Here is a 23387-nt window from a genome sequence, read left to right as displayed (position 1 = left end):
CAAAGGTACACATCATATGCTTTGTACTTCCAAGGAGTTTTTGTATGTATAATAATATTGTACCGTGGGTGACATGGCTCCGCATAGCAGATCCTATTACCATATCCCAGCATGCACATAGCCCTGTTCGATTTTGGCGTTCTAAATATTTGGGCTGTGTCTTCAGTTTATGTTTACCTGTAAGTGTGTTACCTGTATGTGCCCCGATCTGTGCCAGTTACTCGCATGCTTCTGTGTTCGCTGTAAGTAGCTATCATGCGTGTACCTTACAGTCCAGCGTCAGACCTCGTGTGTCTCCATTACATGCAGTGAGAGTGTGGTTATTTGTGTGCAGTGTCTTTATGGCTACAATAAGAAGGCCATTTTGTTCGGAAACCATCTTTTTTATTTTTGTTTTTGCTTTGTTTTGCTAAACGCCACAATAGAATACTCCGCAAAATATATTTACATTTTACTGCTGAACTGGGGCACATTTCCCAAAAGCCCCCTTCAGCAACTTAGATTCAGCTGTGTGGATCTAAAGCTGTAAGTAGCTAACGTAATCAGCAACTATGCCTTTGGGAAATCTACCACCGTTGCATCATTTATGTACATTTTACAAATGTTTTTACTGCAAAGGTTAATATTTTAAGTAAAATATTTTTTTCCAGCAAATACAATCAATACTATTTTAAGCTATTTACCACGAGAAACGTAAGGTAAACAAAATGATTGCTTTATACTTGCCAAAAAATCTCATAATAATGAAAAACGCTAAAAGAACAACCTAGTTACCAACAGTTTGCATCTATTTATAAAGACACGTTTTTACAGTAGCAATCAAAATTAGAAAACAAGTGAAATTTTGTCATTTACAGAGTTACTGCTTACCCGAATTTGTAGTTATCCATGAATTTTCACCGCATTTTCTCTCTCAAATCACAAAATAAAGGGTTGCAGGTCCCCAGTCAGTATAAACAAAATCCAGACATGTGCTCTTTTTGTGGGCATTTTCATGTGTTTTCTTGACCCAATAACATCCCTGTGATTATCATATCGTTATCATATGAATATTTGCAAATAGCTGGGCGATCAGCGCTACTTCAGGACACTCGACTTTATTCTCTTTACAAAGCTCTAAAAATATATTTAGTTTCTACCTATGTATATTTCAACAGTAAGTTTCTGGGGACAGTTTTTAAATGTTTCTATGACAAAAACCTGTGGAGTTTGTTAAATGGTTTGGCAAAATTTTTGTTTTATACCACGGGTGGGATAGCCATCTCCAGAGGGCTAAAGACAGACTTGGGGAATGGGACGCGTTCATAACCTGAAGACTGCCGATACAGGGAATTAATGAGCATTGTTAAAATAATTTCATTAGATAAATTAGTCTGTACATGTTTATAATCCACTACACCAAACCTCTGGCTTAAACATTTTACGATCTCAGTCAGTTTTGACAAATTCAGTTTTATATTTGAAATGCCGGCACATAGGACCTTTTATTGGGCCAGTAATAGGCAGCCATCAACCACCAGTTTCAACCCAGAAGCGCATCACAATTGCTATGTACAAACTGGCAACCTGCACTGAGTATAGAGCATGAGATAAACTTTCGGTGTCAGCAAAACAACAGTCCACTGCTCCATTTGCGCAAGTGTGCAAGTTTGTGTTTGCTGTAGGAAAGATGCACGATATAACTCCTGTCACCTGTCAGAACTTTTGCGTAAATACCATTCTGTCTTGTAAAAAATGTTTCCATGGTAGTTTGCCAAATGTCAACAGCTTGACTTTATCCAGTAAAACTAAATGGAAAAAGTTTCCATTGACCACTTTTTAATGTTAAGTTGCTTTTGCACATAAAATCTCTTCTTTGGAAACCTACCTAATGATGTTTAGGTCAGGGAACCTTTAGTTTGTGCCTCTTAAGATAGTATATTGTTGATTTTGAGGTGTGCTTAGGACCGTTATCTTGTAGAAGCCGTCCTCTTTTCATCTTCATGTTCATTTGCAAACTTCTGATGCTGAATTTTGTAGTGAGGAGAAAGGAAATGCTTTCTTCTGATGACTCTTCCATAAAGGTAATAATTTGTGGAGGCATCGCTGCGTGTCACGGGAGACAAGGCAGCGATCGCGAGCAGAGCGGCGATCGTGCGGAAGGAGCAGGCAAGCAAGCGGGATACGGGGAAAACGGGCGTTTATTCTCAGGAACAGGACGGGAAACAGGCTTTGACTCTCACAAACATCAATGACGGACAAAGGACTCGGGTAAGACACGGACTGAAATACACAGGACTGAGCAAATGAACTAGATACAGCTGGGTACAATCGGGAGAAAACACGTGGGTAATCAGGGGGCGTGGCACACAGGAGGAGCGGACGAGCCGGGCATGACACTGCGCAGTAGAACAGTGCACCACCACCCCAGAGTCTGCTAAGTCTTCCTGAAGGTCTTTTGCAGTCAAACAGGGGTTTTGATGTGCCTTTCTAGCAATCCTATGAGCCCAGATCTCAACTTGATGTTGACCATTTCTGAAACTGCCATTTCTTAATCACATTACGAACTGAGGAAAGAGCTACCAGGGAACATTAGATACCAGGTTTCCTGGTATCATCTTGTAGCCTTCTTCTGCTTTGTGACATCAATCATTTTATTTAATTATTATGACTACTACGACTACTACTACTACTACTACTACTATTACTACTACTATTACTGTTACTATTACTATTACTATTATTGCTAGGCAGCTGCTCAGAGGAGCCAATGGTAGCTAATTGCTGGGACAAGGATTGAGGAGTCAGAGTATTTATAAAGCTTTGAAATTTGCAACACCTGGCCTTACTTAATGATGATTGTGAACAAGCCATAGATCATTACCAAGATCGTTAAGGCCTGATACCTCAAATCTCTGGAAGTGCCCAAAATTTCGCATGGAGCTCCTTTAGTTTTTTTCCAATTTAAAATTGTACAAAACAAAAATAATATACTAAACCTCCTTAAAATGTTGAAAATAATGTTTCTTTAATTCTATTCCTTTTGGAGATCAGTTAATCTTCTGCTCGCTTTAGAATTCACAAAAATATAACATTTGACCTAGCCATTGTAGGCGAACAAAAAATTAGTCAGTAATGCCCTGTTTATTGCAGTCTACATTGATATGGTTCTTAATGGTTTCAGGTCTGGAACAGAGCTGAAACATTCATGGCTTTTCATGGTTCAATGTGCAATAATATGTCTATTGAAAAAGACACCCAAAGAGCAGAACCTTATGGTACCTTCTGGAATGACACAATAGTCAAGAAGGCAAGATTTCCAGCAATAACAAATGCAAATGAATTATGTTTCTTTTTCGTTTCTCCAGGCATTTGAATAAGTAATTCCAGCAATACCGGGTTTGATTCTAGCCGTTAGGCTCTGCATTTATGGTGGTTTGCATTTTTCTCGGTTAAGTCCTTATGCTCAGGATGAATGCAGTTCTCAAATTGCTCCCAGCAGCTATAATTCTTGCCTCTTATTCAGCTTGGAGTAATGGAGAATCAGCTGCTCTTGAATAGCAAAGTATCTGCTTCTGGAAAAAGCTCTGGCCTGTTTCATCCTGGGAGGAAAGAGTGACTGCAGTTGTGTTTATGACATCACAGTAAACCCACGATTGTGCCTTCACTGTCCCCTGCCCTGTCACATCACTGCCTCTTCGACTCCCACGTACCTGGAAAATTTTAAGTTGGCCGCAGTACTTACACATACTGCATTATTTTACACCAAACATCTTAAAAAGGAGTAATGCACATCCCTTTGGATAAATGCACTGTGCTCCGAGCTGACATTACAAACTCCGGAGCTGAATTTCCCTAAAAGGCCCACTTCACAATATCAGTTCCTCAAAAACAAAAGTCTGCACATTCTGCAGATTATGTAGTTGTTGCCCTGTGTAACCAGCCGTCTCTTGGTCTCTCCCACGTTCATTACCAGCAGCTGTACTGGCAAAATCACGACCGCCTCTAACACTGCACACAGTGCTGCCACGTCGTGTGCATTTCTATCCTGGCGTGCCATTGTGTGTACAGTATCCGCTGAAGAGGAAGGCATACTTTCCCTGGGTTAGTCCGCTGGGGATTCACGCTGTCAGGCTCTGTCGAGGGCAGGGGATTCCTTGATAGCGGCCCAGAAACAATAGCCTGGCGTCTGATAAATGAAGACAAATCACAGCCCTGCCAAAGTCAGACCTACAATTAGTCAGCCTTCTGAAGATCAGACTCCCCCCAACCCCCCAACTGAGCCTTTGTTACTGTGAAAAATTGAGTTGAAGATTAAAAATATAAGTTCTATTTAAAGTTCTAGACTTGAAAGCTCTGTGTTCGCCGGTGTTTCTTGGAGCCTGTCAGTGTAAGTCGGCGATCTCTCTTGACAAAGCAAGTAACTTATTTTTATGTTTTTTTTTTTTTTCCTTTTCATAGGGGTCTGAGATAAGTCCTTTATTTAGACTGCGCCCAAAGGGATGTCTGTCAGGTTTCCTTACTCCTCCAGCTCTCAGCTGGAAAGTTCACAGCTTGGAGACTCTCTGAGTCTCTGTTTATCCCGCTTTCAACTAAAAGCCCTTAGAGCAGCTCCGTAGCAAAGGCTGGGTACAGGAAACTATAAATTTCAGCACGTCCCACAACCAAACCGGCTATAAATAGTCAGAACACTGCTTTAACTTGCCAGGAGATGGAGGGTTCATCAAGTTCAGTATTCCTCACATGTCTAAACAGCATCCATCATTTTCATAAGCGGTGCTGTTTGGCTGTCGGTTCTGCCTCCTTTATCTAATGAAGAGTCACTTTGTAACAACACAGTTTTTTTTTCCACCCATCTCTTTTTTTTGGGGGGGGGGGTGAACAATGTGCTGAGTATGGATTCTGAAATCTGAGATGAACTAAATGGAGATGACTAGGATGTTGTATATTGGGCGTTATAGGAAAGCAATCAGATTCCGCTTTGTATATTTATTTTATTTTGCAGTATGTAAGAAGTTACCCTTTTAATTTCTTTATTTGTTGTATATTGGATAAAACCATAATTGTACAGTTCGGCTTTTGTTTCAACTCTTAAGATGACAAGCACTAGTGCTACACGGTGGTAGTTTGATATATATATAGATTGGCACTTGCCAGGAGAACGGTACTTGCCTGACTGCATTGTGCCAAGTGCAAAGTTTGGTGGAGGGGTGATTATGATGTGGGGTTGTCTTTAAGGGGTTTGGATTGGTCCCTTAGTTCCAGTGAAAATGGCATTCAAAGCCATTTTGGACAATTCCATGCTCCCAACCTTGTGGGGACAGTTTGACGATGGTCCCTTCCTTTTCCAACATGACTGCACACCAGTGCACAAAGCAAGGTCCATAAGGACATGCATGAGTGAGCCTGGTGTGGAGTAACTTGAACTGGCCTGCACAGAACCCCAGTTCAACCCAATACACCTTTGGGATAAATTAGAGTGGAGACTGTGAGCCAGGCCTTCTTGTACAACATCAGTGCCTGACCTCACAAATGCTCTCCTGGAAGAATGGTCAAAAATTCCCATTAACACACTCCTAAACCTTGTGGACAGTCTTCCTAGAAAAGTTGGAGCTGTTATAGCTGTAAAGGGTGGGCCAACTCCATATTAAAGCCTATGTATTAAGAATGGGATGTCAATAAAGTTCATGTGTGTGTAAAGGAAGGGGTCCTGATACTTTGGGGACAATAGTGTATATACACGGGTGGACAAAAGGGGGGCGGCATAGTGGTGCAGTGGTTAGCACTGTTGCCTCACACCTCTGGGACCCAGGTTCGAGTCTCCGCCTGGGTTACATGTGTGTGGAGTTTGCATGTTCTTCCCATGTCGTCGTGGGGATTCCTCCGGGTACTCCGGTTTCCCCCCACAGTCCAAAAACATGCTGAGGCTAATTGGAGTTGCTAAATTGCCCATAGATGTGCATGTGAGAGTGAATGGTGTGTGAGTGTGCCCTGCGATGGGCTGGCCCCCCATCCTTGGTTGCTCCCTGCCTCGTGCCCATTGCTTCCAGGATAGGCTCCGGACCCCCCACGACCCAATAGGATAAGCGGTTTGGAAAATGGATGGATGGATGGATAATTACAGATGGTTCATGTTTAGTCTGTCACCCTTTCGCCGTTCATATTTCCCAAAATGCTGCCACACAAAAGATTTAAATGTGTCTGCGGCATCTTACATGCTTACAGCAGCTGATTTGCAGTGAGACCACTTTTCACTTCGAGAAGAAATCTTGTCATGGAATATCGTGAGATCTCGTCACATGAGATCTTGTTACACCACTAGTTATCTATAATCTTCTTTCTGAGCTCCTCAGACAGCTCTCTCTACTGGTGTACGGTGCACAGCACACACTAGGTAGGGTAGCGCTGCTGGACATTCGGTCAACCCAAAATTAATTTTTGCTTTTATTTGTTTTTGTTAAATTATTATTATTTTTTTATTTTGGTTATACTGTATGTGCGCGTGGTCATAAATCACATAGGTCGTAAGTCGGGGACATTTCTCTGTAATCTTTTCCACAAACTCATACGTAAGTAAGATTTTATGTAAGTCAGATTTACCTTCCCATACTGTACCACTGAAGACACTTTATGGTAAAAATCACACAAACAAAACATGTACTATCTATGCATACTTCAGAACACATATGAAATAAATGAATAGATAAAGGTCTGTGTGGCTTAGATATTTTTTGCATAAGTCCAAATGTATTGACTTTGGTTTTACTTAAATTTACTGACTGTAAATAGAAGTAAAAGAAATTTTGAAACAGGTTTCCCACATGCTGTCTGGAAATAGAACATTCGTATGACATCTTTCATAAGTTAATGTGGCGCAAAGCAAAGAAGTATTTACTATAAATTTTTATGGGGAAAAAATTTTGAGCATTCCCAGACCCGAAAATTTACCTACCAAATCATATCAAATAACACATAAAACCCCAAATAACAATAATATATAGTAAAAGCAGGAATACATACACAGCTCATATAAAGTCAAAATTATGTATGAATAGATACAATACAATACAGATACAATAATAGATTAATAATAGAGATACTTTCTGAGAATACATATGCAGCTGGCAGCGCAGCAGTTTTGTGTGCACTAGCATCACCACAAACACATAAGTACTGCATTGTGCTGTGTGACATTACCGTGGTCGGAGACCATGGGAACTTTTCAGCCTCATCTTAATCTTATGGGACCACCGTTGTATCTGCTGTCTGTCACTGGCTGAAACGTCGTTATGCGACGCTTGACTGAATATCTATAACTGGCTCACTGATAAACAAATGCTAAATGCTATTTGTGCCCTTGAGAGGTAAAGTGGGCTATCCCACAAAAACAAAGTTTTGAGAAAATGAGCTCCAAAGTTGAAATTTTTTCAAAAAAATCTGTGTGCCTATACTCTACAATTGATATATATCATAGGTAGCACAGAGGTATGACTTGGATAATAACAACTTATCCAGTTGGAAATATTCAATAAAAAGGGGGTAGGGGTCAAAAATGTGGGATAGCCCACTTTACCTCTCAAGGGCACATTTTCACTTTTCTTTTTTTCATAATAATGAAAAACCGGTTAGCGAAAATGTGCTAATGTAGGTCTTTCGTGAAAAGCGAAGTGGCGTAAAGTGAACATTCGGGAAACAGAAAATCCCTGTCTATCTTCAGTATATATGATCGCATATTTCTTACTTAATATAAACTAGCAAAACAGTCCCATGATTTCTTGTGATGTCCATTCATATCTCATACTGTAAAGTCTGTGCTATAATATTTACATATGCTTCATTAATCTAAATTAACACATACACAAAAAATGTTTTTATAATGTTTGTGTTTACATTGAAATGTGAATGGCGGGAACATAATCGATTAGAATAAGCATACTTTAATAAGTAAATAATCCATAAATCAGGCCAGACCTCTTCTTCCAAAATGGAGAAAGCAATATGAAATATAATTTGGAATCTTAACCTCCAACTCTTTCTCATTCCCTCATATGCCAGGTGAGTCTCGACTCCAGGGTGAGGGAGGTCATCAACAAGAAGATGCAGGAGCCCACTCCCTTCACGTTTGAGGACGCTCAGCTTCAGATCTACACTCTCATGCACAGAGACTCCTACCCCAGGTTCCTCAGCTCCCCTATATACAAATCCCTGCTGCAGGAGGCATCTCGCCCACCTTCTGAGTCATAGGTCCACCACTCTCACCTCCCCTTCTCTCACTGTCTCGATTCCCTTTTGCACAACCACTAAAAGAAATTCCTCCAGTAGGGGATTCTCCTTATTATTAGTAGTATTACTATCGTTATTATTGAACCTTTGCCACCCCCCCACACTTTAGAAAATGCCCTGTTATTGGTGGGATTTACCAAACCTAAACAGACTTTAACTGGAAGACACAGGGTCATTAACAGAAGACATTTTTGTTTTCTCATTCCACTGCAGTTACAGCTACTACATCTACTACTGATTTATACATTTTTTGTACATTTTATTTTATTATTATTTTATTAGTAGTATTTTTTGAATATATATTGGTATTTACGTGTTGGTCCCCCCGATGCTCTGCAATAAGGCACTGGAGTATATGTTGGAGTGTTTCAGAGCATGACCACTGGACTGGGATTCTGTTGTGATCTGTTTAATCTGACCTTTCCACTGTCAATCTGCTGGGATGAATTGGGCAGATTTAGCTGTAGTGGGGGCTGGGAGATGTGTGGTCAAGAACTTCAAGGTGCACAAAAAAGAGGCCAGGAATGGTTTGTAGGTTTGCAAACCCAGTGATTGTACTCAAGCAGCCTAAGGAAAAGTCTGAATAATGAAAGAAGAAAAGAATATCACTGTTTCCTCTAGAATGTCAAGTAAGTATGTTTCTGAGAAGTATTGTTGATGTTATTTATTTTCTTTACTGCACAAATTCATTTCCTTTGTTTCTTTTAATTGGTACTGATGACAGTGTTACTAAGCTGTGTGTCAGACGCACACATACTTTACCGGGAGCCGTTTTGTTAAATATAGACACAGTTCCTCAGAGTTCACCGGTAGAGATTACGTGACCCCTGCAACTTGCGTTTCAGCTGCTGGTCACTGTCATACATGATTTTACATACTTATTTACCCACCACACTGGGTGCCCCCCCCCCCCCCCATGTGACTCTCTGTGTGTTTAAGGTCGACCCCTTTAGCACAAACACAAGGGGATACACCCTTCGCACTCTTAATAGGGATCACAGCCATGCCTATGGGTACTGGTCAACAGGCTCATTTTTAAACATACAACCATACAATAATACTGCAGTATTGCTCGTAATAATAGCAATTCTTCATACAGCACTTTCTGTTAAAATTCGGGCCTGCTGGCTGTTCAGGCTAGTCTGCCGGAGAGCACTCGTATGTTGAGGCCCTCCCCTCAGAATTATCCATTGGTCTAGTCAGCCCTGTCCATCACAATGTCAGTATTGTGCCTGGGTATGGCGTCCCCAGCAGGAAGAAACTCATCAATAGCAAATTCAATAATCAATCGTCGATTACCTCCAGACAGAAATTGTCAGGGCATGCTTATCAGTCTACTGTGGAGCTGAAACTGCAAAACAAGCATTGCTGGATCGCCAAATAGTTTCAGCACACTTTAGGATTCTGCTGTAATCTTAGTTTTTTATTTGTGTGTTTTTTACACTGAGCATAATGTGTTTCTGCATTGACCGTCATTCTGCTACTGTCGAAGCGTGACATTTCATGTTCCCTCTGAGCCACCATCCTGACTTTTAATCCACGTGTTACATGTTTCCAGTAAATAGTAGCCATTTTATTCTTTTAGGGGTTGGTTAGAAAAAATCAGAATTAATTTTTGTGCATTAGCAAACTACGGTTTCATGCAGTCGCTGCTTATTGACAAAAAAAATGTATAATATTGGCACAAACAAAACAAAGAAAAAAGCAAAAATCCTTTATTGACTAAATCTGCCGTTCTTTCCACTTCTGGTTTGTCCAAATGGACATGATGATGAAAGTGGTAGTTCCCAGTGACACAGAAGCTATCTGTCGTAGTTTAGTGCTGACACTGTGAGCCTCTGGGTCTCAGCCCTTATGAAAAATTAGCTATGTTCATTAGATATATTAGATATGTAAAAAAATATGGTTCTTACATTACAAATATATCTATTATTGCCATTTTTATACATGGTATCATATATGTAAGAACATATATGTTGTAAAATGTATAAAAATGTATGATTTTTAACAATGTATGCTGCATTTTTTGCATTTTTGAAAGTGGCAATAATGTGTATATTTAAAATATATTGTATTACAATGATTTTGACATCCTGGAAAAAAAAACATTCTTATATAAATGTTTATGAAGATAAATAAATCTGTATTATATTCCTTATTGAATTTCTTTACCTATGTCAGTTTTCTATAAGGGACCAGCCATGGTAGCCATGAGAATAGAGTCCCTTATATTCTTCAGTGTATGAGGCACCCAGCATTCTTGTTGAGGGACGCTGGGCCACATGATGTGAGTGACGTGGGAAAGCTGTTTTAGATACGCAGCTAGTTGATGCGTCGTGTTCACATCACCTCTCCAAAGTAGCGCCCCCTTCTGGACACTGGACCTGTGTATGCACAGACACACAGACGGCATGTGGCATCCAAGTGAGGCACTTTGTATCCAGGACAGAGCATAGGCAACAAAACAAAGGGTCACGGCACCGTTCGAATGGGCATTAAAACGAGCTTAAGAAAGTATGATACTGTGACCTTTCGCAACGATTCGTACTTCCCATTCTTACTGTTCAATTTACAATTGACATAACACATAAAATGCACTTGTCACTGAACATCCAACTGTATATCGAACATAAAAATGACTAAATGAATTAAGTCAAAGTAACTCTTTCATTAACTTCACATTTTGAATTATTGCTGCTACCGTAGCTTTTTCATTTCCAGATTAACACACTAGAAAGGCAATAAGGCTTCCTATGTTTTTGGGTTGGTTTAATTAAAAACTGATCTGTAATCCTCTCCAAATTAAGGTGTAAAGGGTTGTGTCTGAAATCAAATGAGCCACCATTGGGAGCAGCGGTAGATCCATTAGCATAGCGACTCATTTTCACTGCCTGGTTTCATATGATGTGCATCTATGCTGTTCATTTGCTCCACACTCAGTGCCATGGATAGTCGCAGATCAGACTGCAGCAAAGGAAAGTCTGCTTACTGTTTACAGTTCAGGATTTTAAATTGCAATCTTCCTTTCTAGCAACAGTAAAACATGTATAGTTAGTATATTGCATAAAGCTATAGGCATATAGAATTTATTTACATATATATATTCTTAAACCCATAGTTATCCTGGGCACGGTCCCAGGTACATATTTTTTCATATATTTTATATAAACAGATCTATAGTTCATATGATGTTACATTTAACACAATCATAATAAGATGTTTATTTAAATGCATTTTACAAGAAAGGAGTATTGCAGTTTTTAATGCTGTTATTTTATAGAGTGAAAAGTGCTTGGATGTATAATTGTTTTTCTGCCGAGAAGATTTAATAATTGTGCATGATGTTATTTTTAGATATATGTATGTCTATATGAAAATATATATAAATATATATAAACATATATTTAGTAAAGCCTTGGTTATCCAGTGCAATGAAATGGTCTGGCCTGGTTAAGCGGATGTGCAATGTTTCAGTCTGCCGACTTCTGTGGCAAGAGTCCAGGTGGGGGTTGGGGTCCCGGCACAGGCGGGAGCAGACCTGCATCCACCTGACAGCTTGCCAGGACAGCAGCTAGCTCCCGGACTGCAACCATCTGTACAGCTGTGTGCTGCTCCACAGCACCCCCTGCTGCACACCCGCAGGCACACCTGCGCTGCACAGGAGGTCAGACACAAGAAGCCCGTCATACATGGGAGGAACGAGGGAGAGCCGTGGATAGAGCTCTCTGGAGCCTGCGTCATAAATCACTGTGCTGGTGGTTTCTCCACTATACTTAGTATCTTATCCTCCGTTTTTATTCATTTTTCACTAAGAAAAAAACCTGTGTGCCTGCTAATGTCAGAGTGGCAAGGGAAGGTTTCAGCACATTGTGATTTGACCATGAGGGAGTAGTAGGAGCTTCGGCGAGGCAACGGGGATCTTCGGTCATTTCTGTATTGCCGTATTGTCGTGTCAGATGAAAACCTGGGTCCCGGCTCTGCACACTCTGCGGCCATGCGAATAAGTGAACGTGCACTTCACACCGACGGCCATTGTCACACTTCTCACGTGGCTGTATTTACCCTAACCCTACCCCCATGTGAGTTCCCCTCCGTCCAAACGCCAGGCAGGCAGAGAGGAAAACTCACAATGTGGAGGCCTGCTCATGTTTACACATACCTGTGCCCTGAGCTGGAAGTGTCAGACAGCATTCTGTGCCAGGTGAAGGGAGTGTGTGTGCGTGTATGTGCGTGTATGAGGAACTGTACTCCCATGCACACATCTGTAATATGCGATACATACTTTCATACTTTTTTTGTCTTTCTCTGTTCTTGGTAATATTGATGATATTAAAAATGAGAGTACAGGTAAATGTACCACCAGAGGCTCCTTTACAAAGGTTCACTGTACAACTGTTTTCCACTCAGTTTCTTTTAGACAAAGTGCAGTACAAGTGAGCGGCAGAGTTTCTGTAAACTGATCCATCCCATTATTTGCATTTCCTTTGGGCTTCTCCACTACCTGTTACAGCCACGACAGCACAGTGCTATGAAAAGCCTTGGCTATGGGTCATTACAGTGTCATTTATTCATGTTCAGCCAACATCATTGGTGCTATTTGCCCTGTCTCACAAACATGGGCCTCGAGTAGAGTCTCCACAATGTCAACTCCTGCTGGTCCTACCTGATCCTGTCCTTCAAATGTTCATATATATATATATACATACTGATAATAATAAAGGAGTTTGTGTTATCATTCAACTATTCGGCGTGGAGATGTTTCTTGTGTCTGAGAAGGAGTAAATGTACTGCAAAATTGTCATAGATTTTGAAGCAGGTTTTCCTTGATTTATATCTCTGTCCATCACCCACAAAGTGCCAGAGACAAGGCAGCTCAAACCCTTATTTTCAAATATGCCACCGGCATTGATTTTATAATGCCAGGTGGCCCAATTGACAGGATTGAAATTATAGACCTAATTTCATGCCATGCTTCAGATCCTGCCACAAAATTTCTCTTTTCTTTCCTGTAAGTGTATTTGTTCTGTAGTGGAAGAGCCAGTCCTTTTCTCTGGTTGTACTTTTCTGTGAAGTACATTTAAAAATACCCCAGGTTGTAAAAGACCATTGGCCATTGGCCGACCATTTCAGATGATGCAAAAAGATCAGAGGGGAAGCATGATCTTTTGTTGCATATTTCAGTGTAACACTGTAATTGTTAAAACTAGCAATAGTGAAATTTGAGCTAAAATGTGTATCACATTTGCCTGTTATGTATCATTAAGACGTAGCTTAGTTTGTAAACATAAGAACATAAGAAAATTTACAAACAAGAGGAGGGCATTCAGCCCATCAAGCTCGTTTGGGGAGAATTCATCCAATAGCTCCAAGTTGTTAAAATCTTAACTAGCTCTGATTTAAAGGAACCCAGGGTTTTAGCTTGTATTACACTATCAGGAAGACTATTCCATACTCTACACACTGTGTAATGAAGTGCTTCCTCAAATCCAGTATAAAATGTCACTTGTGTCCTCTACAGTAAATACCCATGCAAAACAATCATTAAATTCTAGCTATATCATTTTCAATTATAAGACCCTTACTGTCCTGCAGATGCTGATTTCAGCTTTCTGAGCTCTTCTGTTAAAATATTGGGAGAAACCTTTAATGTTATTCTTAGCCTTCAATGCTATCTTACTTTTGACATTCCTATTAGTGAACCGAAATGGTTGCCTTGTGAGGATCAGATAGTGATTAAGCCCCACTGACAGGAGAGGGCAGGTAGAGATACAGTATTAACCACACTAACATTAAGGACGGATAGTGATATTTACCTCATTCCCATTGGAGGGGGGGGGGGGGGATAGTGATAGCAGTTACAATAGATTCATCTTCCAAGTATAAATTGGTATGAAGACCTGTCCATCTGTCCATCCATCCATCCATTTTCCGTACCGCTTATTCAAAGCATTGTCACAATGACCCTGGAGTCAATCCCACCAGACACCAGGGTATAAGGCAGGGAACGCCCAGTGTGGGGGGCTAGTTTATGGCATTTTTGGTCTTCATTTTAAATAAAAGCCATTTTCAATTACAGTTTTCCAACATTTTATGTTAAACAGTGTGACCTTCTTTACTTCAAGGGTAATTCTAAAGTGAGGTGTTTGTACGTTCAGACACGTAATTGTCACACTCACACTGTGGAAACATGTAAAGCAGTGATATATGGTGTATTTCATCATTCAGAGACTGTAACATGTAGCACTGTTGTCTCATTCTTTCTGTTACAGGATCATATCACACCTCTGTTCTGTATGTATGGAGCTTGCATGGTTACTCCTTGCTGGGCTAATCAGCATCTCTAAGGTGCCTGTAGTGTGTGTGCGTGTTAAATCATGGCATCCTTGTGCCCCATGCTACCTGAGATTATCCTCACCAATTAGGGCCAAGCGTTTTAACAGCTCGAAGATAGACGGTACCATTTAATTAAACCCATGTGATGAATGGATGGTTGTTTGAACCTGCAGAGACACCAGGAGGAAAAGTTCTTGAGTGGCTTTAGACTCTAGCAGTGCTTCTGAAAAGGGATTCAGAGCTAATGAAATCATTAAGAAGGTTTCATGAAAGGTCCTTGAGTTCCAAAGTGCTACTGGTTTGTACTACATTCAATGAGGTTTCTGTTGAGAATAGGAGTTGGTATCAGGTAATTGTTTGTTGTTTTTTCACCCTCCTTAGTTTAATTCATACGAGGCCTCAGAGTATCAGAACTTTGAATTCATGCATCCCATTTTGTTAATGTTCTTTCACACATCGGTTTTAATCAAACTGGGCTTTAGAAAGCCACAAACTCTCCACCTGTACCAGAAAAATTACTCAACAATATTACCATGCACCATGATTGAAGACCTTGAGCATTTTGGAGAAATGTTACAGTTTTCCATCAAACAAGAGATACTAAATAGAGTACATACAGTATTTTAATTTCCAATGAATCACTGATGCTTAGAAAATAGTCCCTGCCATCCGCTAGGAATGGGAAACACACAGTTATCCACATGTAAGAAAGGGGGGGGGAAATTGTACTCAGTGCAGCTCCCTATAGCAAGAAATGTGAATGTATGTCATAATTTCTGCAGGAATCTCCCGCCCCTTATTATTTGCAGACAGTTGGTCAGAAATCGGCCTGCATTAGATAAACAGCTTGGAGACGGGTGTCACCAATGACTTACAATAAGGAATTATTCAGAGTCAAACTATTTACTCTTGAAATGCATACGGCAGTGAATCTTTGCTAAGGTTACATCGGCACCCAAGAGCAGTAGAGAAAGCAGTAGGTTCACCAAGAGCCTTTCATCTATTCAAGCAGGTTCTGTCATTCTTTGAAATGCTGGCTAAATAAAAGCAACCCTTTCAGTTTCACATTTGAAATTAAAGAACAGCCAGTTATCCATCTGCTGTCTGCACCTATTGGAAATATGGATGTTTTACCAGAACATAAATGAATCCTATTTGTCGTTATTTACCATATCTGAGCCCCAGAGAGGTACATCTCAGGTGCACCCATCTTAGTAATGACAATGATCCATCTTCCTGCTGGAGCGGTCTATTTTTTTTTTAAAGCAGATATTCATGGCTGTTTAAGAAATATAACAGCACACTAATGCTGTTTACGTAATGCCAGCCCTGTTGAGACTTCAGCTTTGGTCGCTCAGTGACAAACAAAAACCAAGGATAACAGAGGCATTTACAGAAAATATTCACACCAACATTCTGTAAAAAAAAAAAAAATCATTTGTTGGGAAGGGGCAGTTTTTTGGATTGGGACTCAGATGGTCGTCAGTTCAAATCCCTGGGTCGGCAGAGGGATCCCTCCACTGGGCCCTTAACCCTAATTGCTCCAGGGACCGGCTGACCCTACTGTATCCTCTACACCAGTTCTAATGAGGTGGCCTCCTGGGTAGCTTTCCTGTCCTACAGGAGGCCCCACATGTATGCTGAACACTCATTGGCTGCTTTCCCTTCACTCTCTAGTAAAGCTCCTCCTGTTTAGGTCAGGTGGTCAGGTCATGTGATGCAACGCTATCACTCCCCTTTGTAGGCAGCTTGGTGTGTCCAAACTTTTGACTGGTACTATACACACGGTATTAGATATTACACTACAGTATATAGGTGCTCTAAGAATGACACACTACGGGTAAAAATGTATACATATGAGCCAATAAAGAAAAAACAGACCGTGAGGAGTAATTTAGTTTCATGTTGGTCATTTTAACCAATGTTTACCAATGAAAACACCACAAGTGCAACAAATCATTTCACCTACAGACATGTAACTTGCACAGAATTATCTTCTTTAATGTTCTGATGCGTATCAAAAGTTCACTACATACATCACATAATAATGTGGCTGACACTAGCCAATTCAGTCGCACGGAAAATGAGTAATAAATTATAAAAACCTTGATAGCCAATACAATTTCAAATATTCATTAAACTAAACTTCACATCAAAGAGCTTTCAGACGTGGGGCAGTGGATCCATGAGTGGATTAATCTCATCTACCTTATGAGAGTCAGAAAACTCACATGCATTTTCAGACTGTGGGAAGGAAAATCACTCCAGAGAGACATAACTGTGCAGGGGGAGGAGCCAGCATCACAACGTCAGAGATGGGAGACCGCAGTACTACCCACATCACCACATCAGCCTGGAGTAAACCCAAGTGACAGACACAAAAGCATTCACTTGGGTATCTTTGCGCATTTTTAAAACATATTAAAATAATTTGCAGTTTCTTGCAGCTATTCAGCTTCATTGGTCTAATCCTAATGACTAAAAAGTCACAAAGGAAACGATTTAAGTGATTCAATATAGAGGTCAAGTCCCATTGGCATTAGTTAATGATTTTAACATAGACAGATCCCAAGCATAGATACCTGTAATTATAATAGAAGTATATAACTTGAAGTATTTCAAAATCCACTAAAAGCTCGATTCCTGCCTTTAAAGCAAACACACGAAGGTTATTAAACATGAGAATCACCTTGGGAGCTTATTCTAAATGACAAACAATATTACTACATATTTTGCATTCGGCAAGTTCTTAAGGGTCCTAAATTCCTCTTATCTAACAATGATTCCCCTTTTTGCAAAGTATATGCCCAGACATACATGATACCCCCACCCACATTGCTTAACAGAGGACTGCAGTTTCAGCAGTTGTACTGGAGCAATGCTGTGCATCCTGACAAGGACAGTGAAATGTAAATCTTCACTTACCCATAAATCTTTCCATCCCAACATACAACTGCACTTATGTCGCAATTGCTTGTTATAACCTTAGTTTACCTGCTGGTCTATTCATTGATATACCGGATGCCTGGAAGAACTCATTACAGAAGCCAGAAATCAGTCAGATACAATTTCAAAACAACTCGCCTTCTCCCAGAATTTACTTTATTAAAAAAAAATAATAATCATGTTCACCCTCCTCTTAATTATCCACCAATGTTTGGTTCTGTGTGAACACATCACTTCAGCTATTCACTTCACATATGAACTGGCATTTGCATTCTAGGCGTTTCATGATTTCATGACACTGGCCATAGGTCCAGCATTAGCAGTTGTTTCATTTTTAATGCAAACTGATTAACAACAATCAGTTGGGGCCTTATTTCATTAACAACTGGTACCAAAGCAGACGCTCCTCACAAGCCATCTAGTGGCAGAAAAGCATTCCTACATTTCATTTGCAACCAGACCAGACCCGACCCGTATATTAGAGGTCAAAGTAAAGCATTAAACTATCATTTTGAAATCAACCTAAATCTGATATATCACACCATTTTCATGATAAAGAAGAAATAAAAATCATGCTACGAGGAAATTTATAAAGATGCATGACACCACTTCCATTTTATTGTAGACGAACTCGGCAAACTGGAAATGTGTTGTTTACTCAAGGAGGGAGGGGCCACAATAAACACATTTTAACACAACACTTTGTTAAACATCAGATCATGTTGAACCATGTACAATGTCAGTCATACAAAAAGGCACAACTTGTTTAAGGCAGCAAAATAAGATTACATGGACCTAATCAGAAGCAAAAACATCAACCAAAACTGCTCAACATGTCATGGCCTTAAGGGGAGAAAAAAAGAAAGAAAAAGACACACACACACACACACACACGCACACACACACACACCTAATCGCAGCTTAGATGCAGTATTAAACTCTAGCATTAAATTTAGTTTATAAAAAATTGTGATGGAAAAAAAAAAAAATTCTGCATATATAACAAAGCAACTTTCCTTTATCCATTCTGCTGGCTCTTGGAACAAAAGCATCGTGACTCAGCAGAACTAAGGAGAGAGGAAGAGAGAAGTTTCAACCTTTATGGCAAAAGTCATGCTGCATACATCTTTACGTAAATTAACCCAGAACGCACTTGTGCTTACTTTTATGGCGTTTAAAAAAAATGAGTGTTGAAACCCCCCCACAGTGGGGCGGAGCAGACAAAGCCTAGTTAATGGAACAACCAATAAAGGTTTTGGCAGTTTTACTATACCAGCATTATATCCCTGATGACATACTAATGATCACATAGGTTAAAAGAGCCTTTTACACAAATAAGTACCCTGATGCCTCCGAGCGACTTACCTTCCATCTGTTCCCACACTGGTTACACAACACAAACGTGGTCATGGGTTCGTCTGCACTTCGTGTCTGGACCTGTAAGCACATTATTGCATGCAATGCTCATGACCTACAGGCAGAAACTACAGAACTTCCAACTTTACTTTAAAGGGGAGCTGAATAACTAAGGGTGCTTTTCCAGTGGCAGACAGGAAGCAGGCTGTACATCTGGCCCATACCACAAGGAGGCGCTAGTTACAGCGAAGTTCCAGCTCACTTTGATTTTCCCCTGCAGAAGGGTCGACGTTGTAAAAGCAACAGGGACGTAAAACCAGACAGATGCTTATTTAGTACTCACACACTGTGCACGATCCACTACGTGCTAATTTCCACTAGCACATCTGTGAGAATCGGCGTTATGTTAGCATCAAATGCTAGCAGAATTAGCATTCGCTTACCTAAATTTGCACTACAAATACATTCCATCCAGCCATTCTAAAGTACTTCTATAAGCAGGAGGTGGGACGTTTTCAGAATTATCGGGGATGCATCAATACATCACAACGTGCGATACTACTAATAATGAATAATACAGTATATAGAATATTTCTTTTTTCCTTCAGGCAATCCATCCATATCGACCAATCAGATGGTGCGGACACAACCAGCTCGGTTTAGTAAACAGCCAATACAGCACAGGTACAGCTCACACAATATCCAATAGAAAACTGCCTCTTTGTGGAATGGCTCGTGTACTGCTCGGTTCATGGTGGAACATATAGACATCCATGAGGAGGATCAGTCCCTCACTGCACATACCAATAATGAAAAGCAATGATTTATTAAACTGTATACCTGTGTATAGGTACAGTTCTTCCCTTTGCATTTCCCGCAGACGAACATGTCCGTCTCAGTGCCTCCTACTTTGGACAGCTGGTGCTCCCGGATCGACTCCTTGGTCAGCGCCTTCCTGATCTCCTTCAGCTCTGCACTCGCCATTTCCTATACGCATGTGTCCATAGCTTGATATCACACTCCTCACGCAGCCTACGGCATGGCATACTCCACACAGCCTTCCAAATGGTAAAACGTTAATCTGATAAATTTGACTACTGACACAGGACACCGAAAGCAAGTCAATGTATTTATACATATATGCAAAATTTATACACTTATAACCCTGTACTGATACTCTTCAATCAAACACCACAAAGAAATAATAGATACTGCTGAACAATGCCAGCACACTGTCAATCGTAAGGTTGGCTGCACACAAACCTCGGCAGTCATAGTGGCAATGCGCTCTGGAGAGATGTTCCCACAGAGTACGTTGCGACGTAGATCTGGGTTCTTCTGGTCCTTCAGGTTGGAGATCCGGCTCCGTAGCCTGGCCTTGTACTTCATGTCTGTAGATTTGAAGTCCTGGTAGATGCGTGCATCCAGGAAGCTGTTAAGGATGACAGCTACTGACCTTTGATTCACTATATCATCTGTTCTGCATGTGCATGATCTCCTACCCTCAGGATTGTCCCAAAGGCACAGCTGATGTGCATCTAAGAACTGGATTAACCATCTGCATCCTTAAGCAATCGAGGGAGCAAAATCCACATTTAAACAGACTCTGCTCATTGTGGAAACTTCTTGAAGTAAAGAATTAGTGTCCAAACCCAGAAAGTATCTACCTAAAACCACACTCCTCAAGTCAATTGGATGTTCAAAAACTTAAGGTTAAGAAATTGTAAACTGCAGGGATTTAAACTGCATTGTAATGGGACAAAAAATGATTACGAAAAAGCAAAAGGATATATTCTTCAATCTGTGCAGCCAGATGCTCACAGTTTGCTCCAATGGTTTTGTAATCATCTGAAAAAGTAAATTAGGCTAAAATTAGTTTTATCCTAACATGGTAAGGGGGTGTGCATATAATCCATGGCAAAAATTGTAAACACCGCCAAGGGTATCAGAAATTAACTAAGTGACTTAAACGAAAATATTACTGCATCTTTTCTTGCCGATCTACAAGAGTTAAAGTGGCAGAAGCTGGAAAAGATTCATACAAATTTACTGTTCCCTTCAACTGGCAATGGGACCAATATACAGTAATGTGACATTCAGAACCAATAAGAAAATATGACAACCTATTAGGTGACCTCAACTTTGCATAAACAGAAGATTAAAAAAAAAAATAATGGACACTATTACTTGTCATCGGGAAAATAAAATTTGAGTCTCGATTCTGGTCACAACCCTATAAACTTACAATGAGCTGAATTACAACACGTGAAATTTCACACACCAGTGCTGTCCTTTCATGTAGGTTATCAATGACACGCTGTCAGAATGCAGTGATGATAGTTACCGTCTGTCTTCAAGGCCGCCACAAGGAGCTCCCTGCACTTAGTCCGAACGTTGTCAGTTGTGACGGGTGTCGGGGGGAAGGACGTGAACTTTGGAGTGGTTGGTGTCTTTGGTGCGTCTTGTGTTTTGCTTGAGCTTTTTGTTGGGAGTCAATAAAAAAATGCACCTTTTAAGTTAAGTAAATAAACTTTATTTTCACTTGAGCCACCACCTACCCAACACCTTCTTTTCACGCATGTGTGCCAGAGGCCCCCACCCTCCGGTATCTCCAAAATAAAAGCCTCCCCCCTTTTTTTTTTTTTTTTTTAAAAGTACAAGTTAATGTGCAGGGGGCAGCATGGTGATGCAGTGGTTAGAACTGTTGCCTCACACCTCTGGGACCCGGGTTCGAGTCTCCGCCTGGGTCACATGTGTGTGGAGTTTGCATGTTCTCCCCATGTCGTCGTGGGGTTTCCTCCGGGTACTCCGGTTTCCCCCCACAGTCCAAAAACATGCTGAGGCTAATTGGAGTTGCTAAATTGCCCGTAGGTGTGCATGTGAGAGTGACTGGTGTGTGAGTGTGCCCTGCGATGGGCTGCCCCCCATCCTGGGTTGTTCCCTGCCTCGTGACCATTGCTTCCAGGATAGGCTCCCCCCGCGACCCAATAGGATAAGCGGTTTGGAAAATGGATAGATGGAAGTTAATGTGTAGGGTTATACAGACAGACACTAGAACAAGTAATTGTAATGCAACAAGTATAAGAATGTAATTGTTTCCATTTACATAAAAACTTAACAGGGGCATCCAATACACAGCAAATGTTACTATATCTAAAGGTTAAAATAAAGATCTTATCAAATCACACACTGGAATTTTGCAGGTTTGTGTACATCATATACTTATACGAGCATCATCTGGTACCTTTTATAAGCATAGTAACACAAGTCACAATACACAGTACTGCATACAGTGCGTAACTGTTACTCAGACCTGTTTGCATGCAGGGAGAACCCACCTCTGGTCACTAGAGCCCGGACTTCCAGTGGAAGATGACGTCAAGGGGGAGAAATCTTTTTTTTTCTCTTCCTGTTTGCTGTCTGAACCATCTTAGGAAAAAATGAAAAAGTAAATAGAAATTAATGAGTTAAAATATTAGATGCAAGTCACACATCAAATGAATACACAAAATGGAAACCATTGGAAGAAATAGTTTAATGTACCAAGAACATTCATTCATTAATTGAGCCCTGTTCTTTGGTCTCATATACACATATGTGGCTAGCCTACAGGAAACATAAGCCCAATAGGAATGTAACATTCTACCCCTTAAAAATTCAACACTCCAGTGATGCATTTCCATACCTAGCAATTTCTTCCAGGATTTGATGAGCGATTTCGCCAAGGTCTGCACCTCTTCCTCTGTACTTTGCTTTCTCACTGCGTTCACTGACATACCAATTCTGGTGGACTAAAATGATAACAATTCAGTCTTGTTCCTTTTCTAGGTCGCGCAGCCACCTTCGACGGCTTTCCGCAAGGCAAGCGATTTACCTGCAGCGTTTCTAAAGACATTTTCATGTTTTTCAATTCCTTCAGCAAGTCTACGGCACCATCCTGAAAGATAGAGATATTAAATGAAAAGCAACTTGGCAATCCAAATTCTTAAGAGCACAACATCATAAAGGAACAGATTAAAAGGGGGAAAAATGTAATACTGAAATGCCAGTACAGAGGCAGGCTGCTTATCCATTGCACATTATTTACATGCTAGCATTCACAATGGTGCACTATGGGTAATTTGAAGACGCCCGTTATCCTAGAGGCTTGAGGTTAGGTTGCGAATAGAGACCAGAGTTTCCTAGTGACCAGGACTGAACTGACCATACAGCATGCGATGTATTTTGTGAGTGAAAAAAGCAGAGTGTTTACTACATTAGAGAACTTCATCACCACACAAACAGGACAGTAACACATAACACCAGGGCAGCAAATATACAAAACGGTACTAAAATCATAGATCGACTGCAGATGCATAATGAAAGTAAACGAAAAGTACTTCAAGGCACTGTTCACTGAAATATTTCTATGGATGATATAAGTGGTTCAGGCAAAAATACTTCTTGAAGTGCAAGTCGGGGATTAGAAGTTAGAGGATATGCGTCCTCTA

The 23387-nt window shown here is 40.5% G+C and overlaps 2 protein-coding genes across 8 annotated transcripts in view; one reads left to right on the top strand and one right to left on the bottom strand.

The window, feature by feature from the left end:
* The window catches only part of rgs19 (regulator of G protein signaling 19), a 38420-nt gene extending 25418 nt beyond the window's left edge, over positions 1-13002 (top strand). For all 6 annotated transcript variants that reach the window (XM_049017967.1, XM_049017971.1, XM_049017968.1 and 3 more), the window contains one exon: positions 8035-13002. In XM_049017967.1, the coding sequence (XP_048873924.1) occupies positions 8035-8223 (189 nt within the window). In that variant the 3' untranslated portion in view covers positions 8224-13002. The remainder of the gene's footprint in view (positions 1-8034) is intronic.
* A 5125-nt stretch (positions 13003-18127) lies between these two features.
* The window catches only part of tcea2 (transcription elongation factor A (SII), 2), a 6838-nt gene continuing 1578 nt past the window's right edge, over positions 18128-23387 (bottom strand). The window contains exons 1-10 of one of the 2 annotated variants that reach the window (XM_049017966.1): positions 23277-23387; positions 22772-22834; positions 22583-22688; positions 22236-22326; positions 21242-21375; positions 20689-20745; positions 20161-20315; positions 19738-19884; positions 18907-18978; positions 18128-18608 (exon numbers count right to left, since the gene is read on the bottom strand). The exon at positions 23277-23387 is cut by the window's right edge and continues 998 nt beyond it. In XM_049017966.1, coding sequence (XP_048873923.1) covers positions 18600-18608; positions 18907-18978; positions 19738-19884; positions 20161-20315; positions 20689-20745; positions 21242-21375; positions 22236-22326; positions 22583-22688; positions 22772-22798 — 798 coding nt within the window. In that variant the 5' untranslated portion in view covers positions 22799-22834; positions 23277-23387 and the 3' untranslated portion in view covers positions 18128-18599. The remainder of the gene's footprint in view (positions 18609-18906; positions 18979-19737; positions 19885-20160; positions 20316-20688; positions 20746-21241; positions 21376-22235; positions 22327-22582; positions 22689-22771; positions 22835-23276) is intronic. The other variant, XM_049017965.1, reaches the window with a different exon arrangement.

Source organism: Brienomyrus brachyistius, chromosome 6 (genome assembly GCF_023856365.1).
Source record: "Brienomyrus brachyistius isolate T26 chromosome 6, BBRACH_0.4, whole genome shotgun sequence".
Taxonomy (NCBI): Eukaryota; Metazoa; Chordata; class Actinopteri; order Osteoglossiformes; family Mormyridae; genus Brienomyrus; species Brienomyrus brachyistius.
Note: the sequence above shows the minus strand (reverse complement) of the source record. Positions and strands in the feature narration are given on the sequence as shown.